The sequence below is a fragment of the Nelumbo nucifera genome, chromosome 5 (assembly GCF_055504915.1).
Source record: "Nelumbo nucifera cultivar China Antique chromosome 5, China Antique-T2T, whole genome shotgun sequence".
NCBI lineage: Eukaryota > Viridiplantae > Streptophyta > Magnoliopsida > Proteales > Nelumbonaceae > Nelumbo > Nelumbo nucifera.
This window is the reverse complement of record NC_142653.1, coordinates 11367029-11386152: the sequence shown is the minus strand read 5'-3', so window position 1 is coordinate 11386152 and position 19124 is coordinate 11367029. Positions and strand designations below refer to the sequence as shown.

Sequence of the window (19124 nt, the reverse complement as noted above, 5' to 3'; positions counted from 1 at the left end):
GGGCATATATATCCTTTACTCTCACTCAAAAAACTGTTCAAAAATTGTCCATAAATTATAAATAGTTTTGTCTTAGAGAAACTCACATGCAAATACACGTACATATTTACTAGTGTAACAAAGTGTCCTCAAAGTGAAAATTGCAGTAAATTCTAGTATTATACCATTTTAATGATTTTACAGTTTTACTTGCCATGTTTGGCACTCTGGTCTGGCAGAAAAATGAATTTCAAAAATTGATTTTCATGGAAAATTATTTGATGACATTTTCTTTGTATTTGATAAACATGAAATAAATTTGAACTAGGAAATCCACGGGAAGTATAATATGCCCCCTGTATTTAATTAGACTTTGTAGATGTGCTTATCAGTGAGTGGTTATCTCCTTGGATGATCAAAACCAAGGTTTTTAAAATTGATTCGGAGAATGAATCGGTCAGGGGTCCGGTTCACGGGTCGAACAGTCAGCCTATTCTGATAAAAATAAAAAAAATAAAAAATGGTTAAAATCGTTCGAACGGTTAACCGCCCGGATCAACGGTTTACTAATCAAAATCAACGGTTTTTAAGAAAAATTTAATTTTGAAAAAAAACAAAATCAATCACCTGACCAGTTCCGGGTTTCCGATCCAACTGTCCGGTCTGGTCCGGTTTTGAAAACCATGATCAAAACTGATGTTGTTAGACTCGTTTTGGACCTGATGCCCACACCATCAAAACCAAGAATTCACAAGCCTAAATGGTTTTCGAAGAAGTTAATTTATATGCCTAACATGCGTTACACCCTTTATTATTTATTATTTTGAGCTTCTTCGTAAAATAGTTTTAAAGATGGTATTGAATCATTTCATTTTTTATTTTTGATATGTTTATACTTTTATTTAAATGAATTAAGGGTCTATTTGGTTTGCGGGATATGGATACAATCGGAATCATAATGATTTAACTATTTGGCTGAGTGGAATTAGAATATCATTCCCACTTTTTGGTAGAATCTAATTCCTATTTTTAGTGAAATGGTAGGTGGAATCTCATTCCCATTTCACCATTTGAGGGAATGGATATTTCCTCTCTTTCATTAAGAATGATCACCTAATTTTGATTCCAATTGCCAACCAAATAGACCCTAAATGATTAAACCACATCGCTGAATCATTCAAACTGTGACTCAGTAACCTGGTATTTTATGCGGTTTGTGTAAAAGATTTATAGTTGGGATTAGGGATGCCAATGGGTTGCGTCTAATAATAAACCCATGTTAGGGTCAAGTTAATTCAGATGTAGGGGGTCAGATAGTATTCCTACATGTAATATTTTCACTCTTTAACCAGAGTCGAGTTTTGGTTTAGTTGGCCACCCATCCATTCATGATACCTCTATGGGTGTCAGGTTGAACTTAAGATTCAAAGTATTGATACGTATCATTCCAGGATCCCACCGATACGACCCTATAGTGGGTGTATCGGGGGTCTGACCAGTTCAGGGGATGAGGGAGACCTAAACCAGCCCCCCTGAATTGGTTTCAGAAAAAAAATAAAAATAAATAAATAAATAGTATCGATTCGTCTAATACACCCATACCAGCATATCGGGCGTATCAATATTTTGAACCTTATAAGATTGGATAGGTTCAGAAAATTACATATCAGTGTTTTCAATCCTCCATTGACCTGACTGGATAAATCATTCAAATCATCACCCAATCATGACCCTAGGGCTGGTTCTTCCAAAATCCGGTCTTTGGTAAAAAACAGTTGATATAGTCAAAAAACCATTCAAAAAAAACAGTGTTGAATTTAATAATATTCTGAATTTTGAGTAAAAGATTTTTATGTATTCTCTTTCTACATGTTTTAATCAAATAAGTAGAAATTCTGGTACTTGTTCATGTTATTTTACCTGTTTATTGCTTATATATAACCAAAAATAATAAGAAATTAGATGCAGGTTCTGGCCCCAATCCACCCCATCCCCACCCTCAAATGCAGGGAGGGTAAACCAGGGTAGGGTTTTGCAATTTTCATGTGCATAAAGGGTTTGGATTTTGAAAATTCAACCCGCTCGCAATGGGTTTTGGAGAGGATATGGGTTGGGATGTATAGAGAGGTGGGCAAGGTCTAAAATTTATAAAACTTTCCCAAACCAAGGTTCAAAATATCAATATGCCGGCATATCAGGCCATATCAGTACTTTTTTTTATTTTTTTCAAAACTAGTTCAGGGGGACTGGTTTAAGACTCCTCCACCCCCTGAACCGGTCAAAACCTCGATACACCCCTTATAGGGGCATATTGAGGAGCTCCCGAAACGATACATATCGGCCAATTTTACCCCAAACCTGCTCCATTGCCATTCCTTTGTACATCAATGTATGTGCAAACTTCCAAGGCCATGACTTTGCACTCAGGTGTCCAATTGGAGTGATGTTTTTTTAACTTTAGGTAACTTTTCAAGGTCACAAGTTGCATAGTCAAGGTGCCTTTCCCAGCTATTTTTCCAAAAAAAAAAAAACTCTTTATGGCCTCAAATTACACATTTTAACATTGTTTTACAAATACAAATTAAAAACTAAATTAAAAATATAAATTAAACATATATTACATCTAAAAACAATTATAATTTTTTATTGATAAAAAATACATGTTTATACATACACATTTTTGTTTTTTACATTTGAAATTAGAATGGGACTGTTAGCATGCATTAAATATGGTAGCTTTAAATGGAACTTAAATGTCTACCTAAAAATTGGAATTTAAATGGGACTTTGAATCCAAATGGAAATGTTAAAAGAAAATCCAGATCTAGGCACTATATATTTTAAAGATACGCTCATCAATGTTATCATTTAATGGAACTGCATTTACATTTACAGCGATCTGCATGTGCAGATGTTTCTTTGGAAACTTGCAAAGCCATCTGCATTTACGTCTCTTCCAGTTCTAGAGTTCATTCATTGCCATTTTTAGCGTTCAGAGCAATAACAAGCTTCCAAAAGTAGAGGGACTTACATTCTAAACACACCATATTTGGTATCTTCTGGGACATTTTTCGATGCAGAGAGGCAAAGACCTAAAACACTTCTTGTATCTGCGGGATCAATGATTCCGTCATCCCATAGTCTTGCAGTAGAGTAGTAAGGACTTCCTTCTCTTTCATATGCTTCAACAACCTTGCTCTTGAAGTTCTCTTCTTCTTGCTTAGTCCACTGCAGCAACATACACAGACACATGAACACAAATAAAATAAATAAAAATTATTTCTTCACCCCAATTATGACATTTCTCAGTAACAAAAAAATAACAGGTTTACCTCAATTCCTTGCCTTTTCTTAGTGCTCCTTTCTATTTGAGCCAGCACACCAGCAGCCTTCAAATTGACCAAAAAAAGCAAATCTATATTAAAAAAACTAATTTCCACTACATGATTGCAATAGCACTTTTACAACATTCTTTGACAAGGTTTTAAGCTCAATGACTTAGCAGTTAGAACAAGAACATAATGACTCGAGTAAACAAGTTACCTGAGGGCCACCCATCACAGATATTCTTGCCGTTGGCCAAAGGAACAGAAAATTAGGGCTATATGCACGGCCACACATTCCATAGTTCCCAGCACCAAAGCTTCCACCAACAATGATTGTTATTTTGGGAACCTGAAAATGTATTATTTGTTTGAATTCTAATAAATAGGCATATTAAGATGCATCAAATTACATAATTAAAAATGAATATTTCCACCAGAAACAATGGAAAATCCATCAAAGCATAGAGCAATATATTTATAATTCATAATATAGGGTAGAACCATTTCTGAAATGGAACTCTTGTTTGACAAACATTTCTAACAATAACATAATCTAAATACATTGTTGGATTTCCATGTCACTTATGACGGAAATATCCAGTGAGATTGGCCACTTGAAACCTTCAGATGCTTAAAAAGCTCTCCTAGATGCATGAATAACTGTGTATGTGCGTGTCTGATATAACAGATACTGTTAAGGTTGCATACCAACATCTCTTGCACTTGAAGCAAGGAAGTCCAAGTACGTATAAGAAATATAAGACAAGGAATTAGTGTAACCTTTGCACAAGAAACTGCCATGACCATCTTTGCCCCAGCTTTGGCAATGCCACCTGCCTCAGATCTTGAGCCAACCTACAACATGAATGAACTTTGAGTGGTTAACACCATTACAGTCCCATAGTCTTATCATGTTACATGAACTTTCAATTTTTAAGAAAATATTGTTCCACTGAAAAAAGAGGAAAACAAATTGACAAATTACTTGATCACCACAATGACATATAGATGAAGAGAAGACAACTCCTAAGAGAAAAATCTTTTAGCCAAAACTAGATTATGCATCCTAGTCCATTTCATAGTAAAGATAAATTTCATTTAAAATCAAAAGGTATAAATGGGTAAGGATTCTTTTTCATAAAGACCAAAAGAAGGAATACAGCTATAATTTCTCGCAACAGTATATATTCTATACTCCAAGAAACTAAATACGAGCTAACTTTAAATGTCTGGAGAATGCAGCTGCTAAGCCAAACTAGCCACATCTTTTACTGTTAAGCTGCATTATTCAGTTCAGAATGTAGATGTGCTAAGTATTTCCTAACCTCCTATGTGAAACACCAATCTAAATGGGAAATGAATTACCGAACCTACTCATTCCAACAGTTTCAAAAAGGATATGTTCCTCAGACAGAACCCTCTAGAGTTGCTGCTGGGTTTACACTTTACAGTCTCATGTTTACTGTAAGTTTTATTATATCAACCCCCTTGACTTCATAACAGAAAGATACAGAGATTTCTGTCAGGGAGAAAGAAAATGTTTTCCATATTGTACTACTAAGAGTGGGAAAATAATGTGCATCCAAAAATGCAAAACCCATAACTTATAAGACACCATTTAGTCCATCGCAGTTGTTTAATTCTTTTTAAGTTTAGCAGGGTGCTGAAATTCAGTATTTATTTACAAGAATTAATGACTAATAGAAATAATAGAACACTTGTACGAGTTTGACAATATCATGTAATTGTACTTATCTACACTGCTGAGCAATTTCTATCAATTTATCAGATAAAGCATCTACATGGTGAATAAATGAATTCCTTCAAACTGAAAAAGACAATAAAATATGATCCAGCCTAAAGCATAAATAGAAAAAGGGAAGGGCACTACCCCGGGGCATTTTATTGAATTTTAATGTAATCTCTTTAACTAAAATGACATTGAACCTAAAATTTTATCATGTTGGTCATTGTTCATATTTAATTTTACTCAAAATAAATTAAAAAGAAAACCATTTCTTCTACACATCAAATATATCAGAAGAAAAGGATAAAGGTTTAAATGAACGCACCATAAATCCAGTAATATTCTGGAGAAATATCAAAGGAATGTTGCGTTGAGTACATAACTCAATGAAATGGGCCCCTTTCAGTGCAGATTCAATAAATAGTATTCCATTGTTTCCAATAATTCCTACAGGTTGTCCAAAGATCCTTGCAAAACCTGTTACAAGAGTCTGTACAAATGTCTTGAGGATTCCTTTGCCTCAGAATATCACACCAAAAAATGTGCAGATTAAAGTTTCAAATGCTCTCACAGTGCCATACAACTTCTTGAATTCATCAAATTCACTTCCATCAACAATACGAGCAATTACTGATCGGATGTCAAAGTGTTGCTTCTGGTCTGTTGGTGCAATGGAACGGAGCTCTTTTACATCATATAAAGGATCTTTATAATCAGGGGTAATACTTTGCAATCCATTCATTATTCCTTGTTTCCCAGCCATATGCAAGTTCTTAATGATATTCCTCCCAATTGCCAGTCCATGCAACTCATCTACAAAGTAGGTCACATGGTTAAACATTATTATGAAGAAAGTTCAGTGCCCCCCCCCCCTAAAACAAAAAAAATAGAAATTATATCATGTGACATCTGTTTCTTCATATGTATTTCGAATGCTTGAGAATAACTGCATTTTAAATATAATAGCTGCAACACAAAGCCCCACCATTTATTGACATGACTGCTCCCTATATGGGGGTACATCTATAATTGAAATTCTAATACAGGGCCAATCATAATAAACCACATAAATTTCATCTCACATGGGCACTGGCGATTCTGTTAGCAACCTTCATCTTCACAAGGGACTTAAATGACATGGCAGGTACTGATTGGCCTGGTACCATTATTTTGACAAGATGTACAGTATAGGAGTCACCTACTAACCCCCATCCCCCAATTTGTCATGATGCTGTAAAGTGGATTTTTAGGTTATTTATTGCCTTTGGCTTGTCTTTGTTGTTGTAAGCTGGTTGTTGCTAGGATTTTCTCTCAATACCATCTTTTATAATTTTATTCTGTTCCATTTCAATTTTGTTCTCAGAAATCTCTGTTTCTCCCTCCCTACACACACACAAACACACAAGAGGCAAGAGTCATCCAAGCCAAATATCATCAATTTAGGGGGTGTTCTGTAGTGTGGATGAGAAATTGGTGGGTGTAGACTAGTCCACACCACACCCTGTGGCAGGGACCAATCCACACCACACCACAGTCCACAGCTGTTCTGAACTGTGAGTAGATTGTGTGGACCGGACCAGTCCACACCCATGGTGGCGTTCTGTAGGTGTGGTGTGGACCACACTTTTTTATTCCATGTATCTCATACATTTTATGGGAGATCTACACAATCGATCATAAATGTCTAATTTTTGCATTTTATAAGGTAAATAAATTGAAAAAAAAAGGCATCAATAAATTAATATGTAGGCAACAATTGCATTTTTTTAATAATTAAGAAATATTATTTTAAATACTAAAAATTAATATTTTAAATATTATTTTATTGATAAAAATATTTAAGAAATTAATATTTAAATAATGAAAAAAGAGTAGAGAATGAGAACCATCGGACTTGTGCTAGAATTAACATTAAAAATTATTATTTTATCGATAAAATATTAAAAATTTAAAAATTACTAAATGATTAAATAAAATGAAGAGTAATTCGACCAATGTAACAAAGCCACACAGGTGCGTTACGCTGAAACCTTCCCTCAAACTGTCCACACTATAGTGTGGACCATCCACGAGAAAATACTATGGACAATAAATCGGGGTGTGGCCCACACTACCGAATGCCACCTTAGTAACCATTGGAGTGGCTCATTGGATTATGACAATAGATAATTCAGGGACCCATATAGTGGAGTGGACTCAGTGATTAGGGGGCAACACGTAAAAGCAAGTTTGTCATCCAGGAGACACTTTTGGTAATAGGAGTGGATCTCCACCCATTAGGAAGCTATAGACCCAATTTTGACATGTTGATATTTCGGGAAACCAAAGAACTTCAGGAGTGGCAGCTTGTTTATGGGATTTAAGGTTAAGACTCTGATGTTGTATGCACCCTAATTGAAGATGAAGATTCTATTAAATCACACCTTATGGTACATTACATAAGAACCTGAATTTGATTTTCATCTTTGGTTTTTTTTTTTTAACAGTAAAATGTTAGTAACAAGATTTGAACCCAATACCGCTTATTTTTAATTACTTAATTACTTTTCTCCTTTGGTTTTAAGAGAACTGAATTAGGGGATTCCCCATTTGTTACTGGGTAAATAGTTAAAATGACACTAGAGCTCATTATTGATCTAAAAAAATGACACTAGAAGACCTATGGAATATGAAATATTTCATTAGGGAGGAGAGAGCCTTGGCATTCAGAATGAACATCTTATTACAAATGGTTCCCTAGGTAGGTCAGCTCATCAGAAAACAGCCTTGCTAGGGGAGAAATGAACTATTTTTAATAAAAAAAAATGTAAAAAGAAGAGCTTCAAATGATAGATATTTGACAAAGACATGTTCTGAAAATTTTGACATGGATGAAATCAGGGAAAACCCTTACAAAACTTCCATTATTGGGTTGGTCATATACACTTTGCATGTTTTCAACAGGTCTACTTGTGAGTTTCCATAAATGGCCCACGAATCTTCCACACGGTAATTTAGTGGGAAACCACATATTTGTCTTGAAAAACTGTTTATGGGATAGTTTTCAGCCCCAAAGCACTTCCTACATATCAATAGTAACTTAATGAACGCTTCTTTATTTTCTAATTTTATATTAAATTGTAGAAGTGAACAGATAATACCTTTTGGGGAAACTACTAATGCAAAGTGGCTTATAAGGCTTATATGGACCAAAGAACTGAATACCAGGCCAAGGTGGAGATATGCCATGCAATGAACCCTTCACCAATCCTTGTCTAGGAGTTGGGTTTTCCTCTTCTCCCCATTACAGTCGGGATTGCTCTGATCCTCCACTTAGGAAGGATGTTTGTATCCATTATAAAGTTGATTTTTATAATAAATTAAAAAAAAAACTATGAAGCACCAAACTACAAGGTAAAAAATGGAGAATAAAACAAAGAGAAAATACCTTCAGCAAAATGATCCGAAACTCCTGATATTTTACAATGCATGGTAGCACCCCCCAAATCCTCTGCAGAGACCTCTTCTCCTGTAGCAGCCTACCAAAATTGCTCCTTCAGATAAAACCTATATTTTGAAAAGTACATTTGCATACTTTTCATAGAAATTCCACACACACATACATAAAAGTAGTCATAAAGTAGTAGTTATGACATGCAGCAATTGGAGAAAGAATCTCGGGAACTAACCTTCACAAGTGGAGGTCCAGCAAGAAATATGGTACCATTCCCCTTGACCATAACACTTTCATCAGCCATTGCAGGTATATACGCACCCCCAGCTGTGCAAGAACCCAAGACCAATGCAATCTGAGGAATGCCCTTTGCGGACATTTGTGCTTGATTATAAAATATCCTACCAAAATTATCCCTGTCAGGAAAAACATCTGCCTGCCTTGGCAGGTTAGCACCACCACTGTCAACAAGGTATATGCATGGTAAGTTGCATTGAGCAGCAATCTCTTGTGCTCTAAGGTGTTTCTTAACAGTAATGGGGTAATACGTCCCCCCCTTGGCAGTAGGGTCATTGGCCACAAACATACAAAGTCGTCCATGCACTGGTCCTATACCAATGATTATTCCTCCAGATGGTAAGTATTCTTCATAAAGTTGATGGCCTGCAAGCTTCCATGCAGAAAACATATAATGAGGTGCAGAATTGCTGCCACAAGATGGGTAAAAGAGTACACTTAATGTACATGCTTATATATGTTAAGGATCAAATGAAGGTCCTGATTAGAACCATTAATCCAGATTCAATTCAATTGAGTAGAGAGAGGGGGTATTTGCAGAAAACCAACCAAGACATTGATTAACTAAATGAGATGCTGTTCATCTGTGAAGGTAATAGATGCGAGCAAAATATGATGGATTCTAATCTAATTCAATAAAGTAATAAGAAACAAAATTTTAATCAAAGAAATGAATAATACAACTGGGGAGAATCAAACAATTCCAACCTGCGATAGCTCAAGGAACGAAGAACCAGGGTCAATTAGGCGATCGATCCGTTCTCTGGGAAGAAGCTTATTCCGACTCCTATTCCTTCGCACAGCTTCGGAACCGCCACCACCGAGAACCTAAGAGAAAAAGGCAAAAGAACCTTCAATCGCTGTTCTATTAACTGAAGAAAAAGCGCGCGCGCGCGCGCGGGAGAGAGAGAGAGAGAGAGAGAGTACCTTGTCCATGTGGAATCGAAGCTCAGAGATAAGTTGGTCCATGGCCTTAGAGTTGTTAATATAGACATCGGAGTTGCGATCGACACCATCTGGTAGGACACCCAAACAGAACTCTCTTCTCTGAAGAATCAAATTCGGGATTGTCCACCGAATTGATGAACTGGCTCTCTTTGCCAACACCCTTAACATTTCCTCTCTGCCTTTGTCTCTACCCTCAAGTCCCTACCTTCGATCTTTCCCAGAATGCGTGCATGTATCGTCCTCCCCTTCTCTCTTTATGTTTCGCTGGCTTTGCTGGAATCTCTATCCATTCTGTAATCCATACTGAAGATAAGGACTAGACGTGACATCTCCTCCCCCTATTAAATATTAGGGCACAGAGGACGTCATTGATCGTCAAGATTCAAGAACGTGGGACTTGTCAGAGAAACACTATTATGTTTTTTTTTCGAGTTAAAATCCCTTGGGAGTACAATGATAAGGAGGTTGAATCATTCTGAATCTTTCGATTTTATCATCAATCTCGTTTTCTGATCCATGATGTCTCGTTTAAAAGGGTCCCACGGATTGGTGGTCGTTCATTTGAGATAAGACATGAATGTCGAACCGGAGGATACAGGGCCTATCACGATAAATCACGTCGGCCTGACGTGTAAGACTTACATGTAAAGAGGTTATGTGGCGTATCGTGAACGGCCTACTGTAGAACACTTTTCAACTTTTGAGTTCTTCCGGATTAATGGGGGTCTCGACGATAGCCCATGGACACCTGACTCAGATCATCAGATTAGTTAGGGTTCACCTGAACTTCCGAGTTCCGAGTAAACCTTCTGCGCCGCTGCGCGCGTTCCATTATTTTCTATGCTAGCCAGAAACGGGATGTATAGAAACACAACGGCTATGTGTTTAGTCAGGATTTGAGTTACGTAGCCCATTGTGCACGCCGAGTTTACAATGATCTAGTGCAGTGCGGTGGTCTTGTATGTTGTATTTCTACCAAAAAAGAACAAAAAGATCTGGTGCTCTTGTACTGGTTCCAAGAATGGTTAGAACTTTAGACCACATCTGTGATCACTCCAAATATATCTAAGGTTTGGAGGCTCCATATTAATTGATCAGAAACAGAAATCCCATATGGGAGATTGATTACTCATGGTTGATAAATCTTGAGTGAAGATCATCTACATACATGCATACATACAAATATTATTGGAATTCTCCCAGTGGATTATGCTGCCCCATTAAACAAATTCAAAGGAAATTTTTACATCTTATCTGACATCTTTTAGGGTAGTTACTCTTCGTTCTTGCCGCTACAAAACTGATCAACATATCAACATCACCTAGTGTGTGGCCTTCTTGCCTGCTCTATGCTGTTTACTCATCCTTATTCCATAGTTTTACTCGGAGTTCTACTTGCCTGACCATGTATAGAACAAAATAAATATTACGGAACATGCAAGATGAGTGACTAGGAGTAGATCATGTAGGAGCTCCCACACAAATGGTAACAAAGGTGAGAAGTTCTGACAGAGAGAGAGAGAGAGAGAGAGAGAGATTAAGGGAATGGAGCTTACAAGGTGCTCAAGGCTGGGGAAAGATGAACCGATGAGAGAGCAGATAATTTTTCAGAATGCATGGCAGGTGAAGCAGCCACTCAAGGAACCAATCTGTGCAACCTTACGGAACGACAGACTCTTACTGGAATGCCTAGAAACCTGATGGACCTGGCTGGCTGCTACAGAGCTCCTCATCTCTTGTGCTTTCTTCTGGGCCAATCTCAGCTTGCTCATTATCTTATCCATTGAGGATGATCTCTTCTTCTCCAGTTTCATCTGAACCAAAGTTGGTACACCAAAACATCAGATACATAAAGCAATAACAATTACTCATGCCCCATTCCCACTGGGTGTGGATCATAAGATGTAATATTTACCATACAGGTTTGTTCTATTAAGGGCCCTTTTGGTTCATAATCAGAATCGGAATTGGAATCACAATGGTCTATTCCCATAGTCTGTTTGGTTCAGACAAGAACCGGAATGGGAATTCAATTCAGCTGGAATGGGATTTCATTCCCAAAGGAGGGGGAGGGAGGGAATGGCCATTACCTCAAATGGGGGAATGCCATCCCACCAGGAATGGGAAGGGGATTTCGATTCCACCCAACCGAACAGTTGGAATCGGATTGGCCCATTCCAACTCCAATTCCAGACCCCTATTCCCGTAAACTAAACGGGCCTTAAGATAATGAAGACATTGAAGTGGCAACAACAGGGATTTCTGAGATGACAAAGTTAAACATGGAAGACATAAACCATTTGTCCATGGGGAGGGGGAGGGGGGTCTTGATCAGCCATGCATAGCACCACTGTCTATGTTGGTGTTATGGCCATTCTGTATTGCATTTCTCCTACAAAGTATAACATTTAAAAGATTTCCAAAGTTTCCTGTTTTTCCCCTGAAGCTAATAAGATAGAGATCCCAAAGAATCAATGAAAACCTATTTTGGGAGGAATAAAGCTAATGAAGAAACCTAAATATGAGATACTGATGGAGTGATGGGTCTTGGGATCTATCTTGCAATAGACATGTTTCTTTCATTTCTGGGAAGCCAAAGGTGGTTATGCAATTTTTAAGTGCATAGCATGGTTTATGGCCACTAAGTTTTGTTAGATCTGTTGTATCTCTATATAGTTTCAAAGTCAGTACGAGTCCCTTGGTATTCCCTTTTTCTTTATGGGGGAGGGGGAATTAAAATTCTTCTAACAAGTTGCCCTCCCAGATGCATATTACGAATATAAACTAATGGTTCATTTGACCTCTTCCCTGTCTAATTAGCTACTTAAACGGACTCTTGTCATTACTTGGTTAACCGGCCCCCTGCCCTAGGAGTGATTCCTAGAAACTGAGAAACATAGATTGATTTTTGAGCTATTCTTCATTTTTCTCTGTTTCTGTTTGCTACTTTGTAGATTGATGTGATCAATGTACCCTTTGGTGATTGAAGAATAATCAAATACCACAATTTGAACCAATAATCACCATCATATAAGTGTAACCTTTTATTCTTATTTTCCCTACGTCCAATCAATTTTCCCAACCTTCAAAACTTCACAGAAAATCATCTCCTAAAATTTCTCCAAACCCGCAATATTTTTTGTGCTCGGAGTCTGCATTTCTTGGTTCATTTTATTGCGTTCCAACTCTAGAAGTTTCATCTCTGCACAGTTCCCAACCTAAGTTGTAACCCTTAAAACCTAAATTCCAAACCAGCACCTTTAATCCCAATCTTGTCATCATAAAGGCACTTCCCATTATCTTCAATAATCAACTTATTCCCTTTCCATTAAGAATGAATTATTATGGTCTTGATTGACCATCTCATCCCTCTTTAATCTTTATGGCTCGGGGGGGGGGTCAAACATAAAATCTTCCTCTTCACTAGGTCACCAGTTCAGCTGTCCAGTCCGGTCTGAGTCTGACAACACTGATTTGGAGTAGTTATAGACAACGTAGGTACAGGCTTAAATTCTGTCATCAGGCATGGAGAAAATCATAACTTGCCTGAAAATCATTAGAACTCTTGTTGCCTTTTAATGAAGAAAAAATAACAAAAAGTATGGAAGAGAACCTCTAGTTTCCTGATTGCTGCCTCAGCTTTTGCTTTCTGCAAGTTCTCCCATGCAGTGATCTTGGCTTCCTCCCTTTTAAATCTGCATGGAAACCAATGCAATTATCTTTTTCCATTAAATTCATTCAAAAATAGAGGAAATAAGTTATTCTAAAAGACAAAAGAAATTATACTTTGATAGGCATTTTGCCGTCTCTGCAACTTCCCAAGCTGAAGGCCGCTTTTCTACAGCTTTCTTTTTCCAGTCCTCAACATTTGTTGAACCCTTCTCAGGCACCCGGGTGCCATGTTTCTTAGACCACCTTGTCACAGTCACTCGTTCATCTACCTGTACATCTCTGATTTCGGATTTAAAGGAATGGCGGCCCTGCAGCTCAACAATGGGAAGGAATGATGGAGGTGAAGAAGAGAAAGAGGGCCTCCCTTTTGGTGATGACTGGGTGCTACCATCAGGGCTCATCTGGGTTGCCACATCTCTTCTTGAAACAGCATGAGAGATCATGGTTTCTGCATCCTTGGTACCATCAAGCTTTTCATCTGCAAACCAAATCCAATGGGCCCAATTATTGTTACTTGTTAGAGCTGAAGTAGTTAAAAAATGAGCTTTTTATTAAAACTACAAAACTGATCTTTAGAATGACATAATACTTAAATATAATGTTTTGTAAATTAATTGATGTTTATCTGAACATCCATTTACAAACAAGATAAAGAGAAACACCAAGGCAAAAAGGATAGAGATTGTGTTGGAGAGCAAATAAATCTAATGTTGCCTCAAGGGAATTAACATAACTTAAATCAAACTTGTATTGGTCAAAGACTTAACCGACAAACTTTACCAATAGTTATCCTACTCAAGTCAATTTGGGTCACCCATGTCTTTCTCAAAAAATAATCAGCTAAGCCTTACATCTGTGTTTGCACCATCATGAAATTAATATGCATTGTCTTTACTAGGCCCTTTTTTACTTGATGGGTAACAGATAATTTACTAGTCATTTTGTCCAACAGGTTTGAATAGTTATTCTACAAGAGAGCATATTTTATTTACTTGATAATTTCCTTAGGGGGAAAATATGTTAAAAAATGCCACATCTTCTAGCCTAATAAACATAGAAAACAGCTATCTGAAAAATTAATAGATCAATATGATTTTTTATCAGACAGTACCAACTGGCTCAGTTGTTAAGGTCTCTGGCACCCTGGGTCAGGGGTGTTAATCGCAGACAAGGCTACCCCCATTCTGTAGCCCCAAATGAGTAATATAGGATCCTACACATCCCACATTTCACCTGCACTAGGCAAGCTACTCCAAATCTATAACCTGGACTCTAGCTACCTGATGTATTGGCAATTTTTCCCACTTATAGGTTGTCTACCAAATACAAGCAGTAATGGATTTTCTTTTGATAGTAATAGATTATTTCCATTTCTGGGTAACTAACAATTACAATTTTTCTACCATACGATAGTATATAAAAACCAAAAAAAAAAAACATAATATTTCAAAGTTCTGATTGGTTAGCGTCATTCTGCAAATAACAAGGGCATTTTTACATTTATAAAATATCATTAGTAATGAAAATTCAATATTTTAAATTTAAATATTAATTACTACATTATCTATTATGTCAAAAATGGATCACAACAATATTTATGATACTTTGGTTAATAAAAATGCTAGATAAAGATAAAAATTGTATACTGTTTTCTTATCTGTAAAAAACAGCATATTGTTTCCACCCTAAAAAAGGAATATTTTCAAACTAAGTGCAATACTGCGTTTTATTAGTTAAGATGAATTTACCAAGCAATACCCCAGGTTCAGCTCACTAATATCATGGGAAGTTGGTTTGACGAGTTTAGCCAAGGCATTCTAGCCTATAAAGGCAAGTGTCATTTATGTGATGATAAGAACCTAGATAATTAGAATTGAAATAATTCAATCACATTCCAGAGAACAAAGAAATAAAACCACTAAATTATTTCATGCACACATGAAAAAATGAAGCACCAAAGTTTTTTCCACTAACAAAATAAGTTTTGGTTATCCTCCCATCCCCCTCTCTTGTCACCTCCAGCCCTGAATTGAATTGTTGATGAACAAGCGGCCTGCAGTGCAACATTACAGGCAGAACAGGGCTAATGGGGAGTTCTCAGCTTTTCTGAAAGAAAAACAGGGGTGTTTTCACTATTTGTTTTAGCACATAATACATTCTCAATTGTACTCAAATCAGGAAAACAAAGATAAACCAAATTCAGTGATTAAAAAGTCACTCCACCAAGGGCTAACCTTTTTAATTGAGAATAGTGAAATCTCACAGGGGTTAAATCCATGGAAATAGGCACAAATAGCCAAACCATATGAAAAATTGTGTCTTCTCTGTTATTTTCTTTTATTAACTTATGGAGCAACAATTTAATTATGTTAATTAAAGTTTTAATATATTTAAGTAATACTAAACTTAATATCACATATTTTGTTTTTCAGTTAAAGAAGCTTTCTATGATATATTTAAGACTAGTACTGATGTTTAGATAATAACTGCCAAACTGCAAGATGCTAATGCAATTGTGAAGCATCCTCGCTAGGATAGGTGATGCTCTAGCTACATTGCTTTTGGCAGTTCCTAAGTCACCGTTTTTACATATCAAAAAGAAAGACACCTTTCTTTACCTTTTTTTGGAATCTATGCGTGTTAACATAACATTCTTTCTTAGTTTCTTTCTTTCTTTCTTTCTTTCTTTTTTTTTTGTTATTTTAATTGACAACATTAACATCCTCGTGGTAAATAGTAACTTATCATGCACCTTGTCTCACTCCAAATCCTCAATCAGAAAGGTTGATGTTAGAACAGATTTGTGGATTACACAACTCTTAACCTTTTCCTACACGAAATACAAATACGATGTTCCTAGGCAATTCAATATGCAGTCGTTTCAGGCAATGGCCACCCAAGAAGTGGTCCAGAAATGGGACAATCTGGTTTGGTTCATTTGAAAGTATATATTATATAAGCAAAAAAAGGGCAATCTGGAAATATGTTTTCAAAAAAGAAAAGGAAGAAATCTGCAAATAATTCCCATGTTCAAAGTAGTTGAGGAGGACGTCTCCCTCCCCCACAAATTATACATGGATGTTGTTAAGATGTTCCAAGGAACTTGCAGAAGGGCGACACCCTTGGATTCTGAAACCAGAGGCAGCAAGCCAATTTCAAAAAGAAAATAAAAGGAATGCATGAAAAAGCTTGATACCGATAAGGAGTGAGCAAAAGCCGATTTCAAATTTAGGTTTGGAAAGGCATGACATCTTTATTTCGGAAAGAAAAGTGTAGCTAATACTTGTAGCGAATCTCGGGATGGAATCCTGCCTTCACCTGGGTTTGAGGTGTGTGCCTGAACCTTTGCTATGTTTAAGTCCAATTTTGCCATTTTGGCCCAAAGAATTAGTGCAAGCAATTTGAAGTTTTGAACCTTCCCTTCCATCTCCAAAAACAAATCGAAATTCTAAACCCAAACTAGGGAGGAATGAATAAAAAGCCAACTATCATTTCCTGTTTAGCCCCTCGTCAGCTTTTTAGTTTTTACTTTCACTGCTTTATGGAAGGAGGAAGGAAGAAAGAAAGGACCATCAGTCGATCGAAAGAACCGCCACGCAACCCATGTTATCGCTTAAAGATTAGATTCTTTCAAACATGGGCAGCGTGGCTTCCTCCTAACTCCTCCCTCCAACGAAGTAGCGAAAGTTTTCCAACCCCGAAGGCCCAGACTAGCATGCCTGCTCTAAAAGATCATCGAAGATCCAAAGACTACGAAATCATCACCTTGTAAGCCGGGCAACGAGGGTTGGCCCAAAAGATCCGACCACCCGTGAACGCTAGCGGAACGCGCAATACAAGGCTCGGCCTGAGCAGGAAGAGATCCTCTACTGGCACCGCCATCACGGACACCACTACAACGCCCAGACGTGCCATCAGCAATTAGAACTCCAGCTGAGAACGGAGAACCCGCCATGAAACTCCCGACGCTCCCGCCATCAAATATCGGGATTGCAGGCGAATACGCCGAATACAAAGCCATTCCCGGTGGGCCAAGCGGGCCACTTTTCGACTTCGGCCGCCTTTGAGGAAGTGCCAGTGACGACCTGCTACCACCATCTCCTGAAACTGGACTGAAAATCCACTTCTCTGCGTCTTCCCATTTAGAAGGCAATGTCCTTCCATTGCTTAAAGGCAACAGAGCAGCACTGACGTATCTCCGGCTTCCATTCATGTGCAAAGGCACTCGTTCTGAGCTCCAACCCTTCTGAACCCCTATGTTACCAGGCCTGTAATTTGGCGTCCCCGGGCTAGGGAATGTACCCGATCTACGAGAAGAACCGGAATTCTTCCTCATACCTCCTAGTCGCGGCGAAGAGCCGGTAGCATCGCTTCCTTGACCGTTCAGATCTAAGGAAGTGGGCCTTTGCTTCCCTTGTATCTTTGCGGCTGTAAGAAGATCAGATTTGAGTCGCCGGATCTGACATTCTGAGAAAAAAAATTTGGTTTTAGAGTTCAGAGCCTATAGGAAAAAGTCAGAACCAAGGTTTGATACCTCTAAGAGCAATAGAGAACGAATCTTTTGCTGGATCAAGAGTTTGAGTATCGTCCTCTGTCTCTATTTCTTCTTGTTGTTCTTCCTCTTCTTCTTCTCGGTCTATATATGATTGAAGACCACAGTTAGTGACTGAAATTTCAAATAGTTCGTAGTCAATCTACTTTGCCCCTTCTTTTCACCTATCCTACTAGTCTATCGGTACCTTTTGCCTTTTCTCCTTTTTTGACAGTGTGACTGCTCCTCTGTACCGCAAATGGCCTCTTCGGATCTAGATCTGGGCCGCGCGAACACTCGTGGAGATCACGTCCCGCCAAATGCTGGACCAAATCAAATATTTCAATGGCGAAAAATCGACTAAATTCAAATTTTAAGTCGCAGAATCAAAGCTCAAAATCATTACTTCCAGTTTGAGTGCGGAAAATCCCATCTGATCAGCTGTGAAACACATAAATCATTTTTTATCGTTTTCCATTCAAATTTCGAAATGTATCACACACATCAAGCGAAAACAAAAGAACAACGTATAAGACAAAAGGCGATAAAAAGATGAAAAGGCGAAGAGGACTGTTGCTTTGTCGTTCAAATGATTGTATACTTCTAGTCATTCGATGAGTAGTAGTCACACGGTTGGTTCGAGACGAGTAAAAAAAATTGCCTAGTGCATATCAATTTAGCGCAAATCGTTCAAAAATGAAAAATCAAAAGCAGTTACTGTCTACTGATGAGCTTACTAAAATCTTTGCTCAGACCAACCGAGAAGTACATTACGTGCAGAGAGAGTCTACATGCAGTCTCGGAGGAGTTGTTGCATTACCTTGGAGAATTCAGAAACGATGGATTCGCGATCGTGAACGTCGGATGCAAACGAGCAACGACCGACACTTCCAGAAGCAGAAGAGAAGAGGCTGAAGTTGGATTCTTGCGTGAAGATTACAGAATCGGGACTGTCATCTCGATCTCGGCAACCCAATTTCGCAGGTTTCGTCTCTTGAAACCCTAGCCCCAGCATTCTCGTTTCAACATGAGAATGTGAGAGGTAGAGATTGAGATTCCTTTTAACCTGAAAAATAGCTTCAATGGCGGGTGCTTTGGACAAAAATTAATATCCTCTGTCTTCACTGATCTGTTCTACGCATGCCCGAAATTAATTTTATTTATTAACACAAGTAGCAACTAGCAAGTTAA

At 37.7% G+C, this 19124-nt stretch overlaps 2 protein-coding genes across 5 annotated transcripts; both read right to left on the bottom strand.

The window, feature by feature from the left end:
- Nucleotides 1-2817: 2817 nt before the first annotated feature.
- MCCB (3-methylcrotonyl-CoA carboxylase) lies at nucleotides 2818-10714 on the bottom strand. The gene is made up of 10 exons (XM_010271310.3): nucleotides 9710-10714; nucleotides 9491-9610; nucleotides 8721-9155; nucleotides 8480-8570; nucleotides 5624-5865; nucleotides 5378-5542; nucleotides 4086-4160; nucleotides 3523-3654; nucleotides 3312-3368; nucleotides 2818-3207 (listed from the first exon to the last, which is right to left on the bottom strand). The coding sequence occupies exons 1-10, from the start codon at nucleotides 9896-9898 to the stop codon at nucleotides 3007-3009; spliced, it is 1707 nt and encodes a 568-aa protein (XP_010269612.1). The 5' UTR covers nucleotides 9899-10714; the 3' UTR covers nucleotides 2818-3006.
- A 106-nt stretch (nucleotides 10715-10820) lies between these two features.
- Nucleotides 10821-19124, bottom strand: LOC104606189 (uncharacterized). 4 transcript variants are annotated; one of them, XM_010271297.3, is made up of 8 exons: nucleotides 18754-19124; nucleotides 18142-18256; nucleotides 17937-18038; nucleotides 17168-17869; nucleotides 13517-13880; nucleotides 13344-13425; nucleotides 11287-13243; nucleotides 10821-11129 (listed from the first exon to the last, which is right to left on the bottom strand). In XM_010271297.3, exons 1-7 carry the CDS (start codon nucleotides 18946-18948, stop codon nucleotides 13214-13216), a joined length of 1590 nt encoding a protein of 529 aa, XP_010269599.1. In that variant the 5' UTR covers nucleotides 18949-19124; the 3' UTR covers nucleotides 10821-11129; nucleotides 11287-13213. The 4 variants fall into 4 exon arrangements, with proteins under 4 accessions (XP_010269599.1, XP_010269583.1, XP_010269591.2 ...); XM_010271281.3 differs by having other exon boundaries at nucleotides 11287-11544; XM_010271289.3 differs by lacking the exon at nucleotides 18754-19124 and adding an exon at nucleotides 18340-18374 and having other exon boundaries at nucleotides 11287-11544.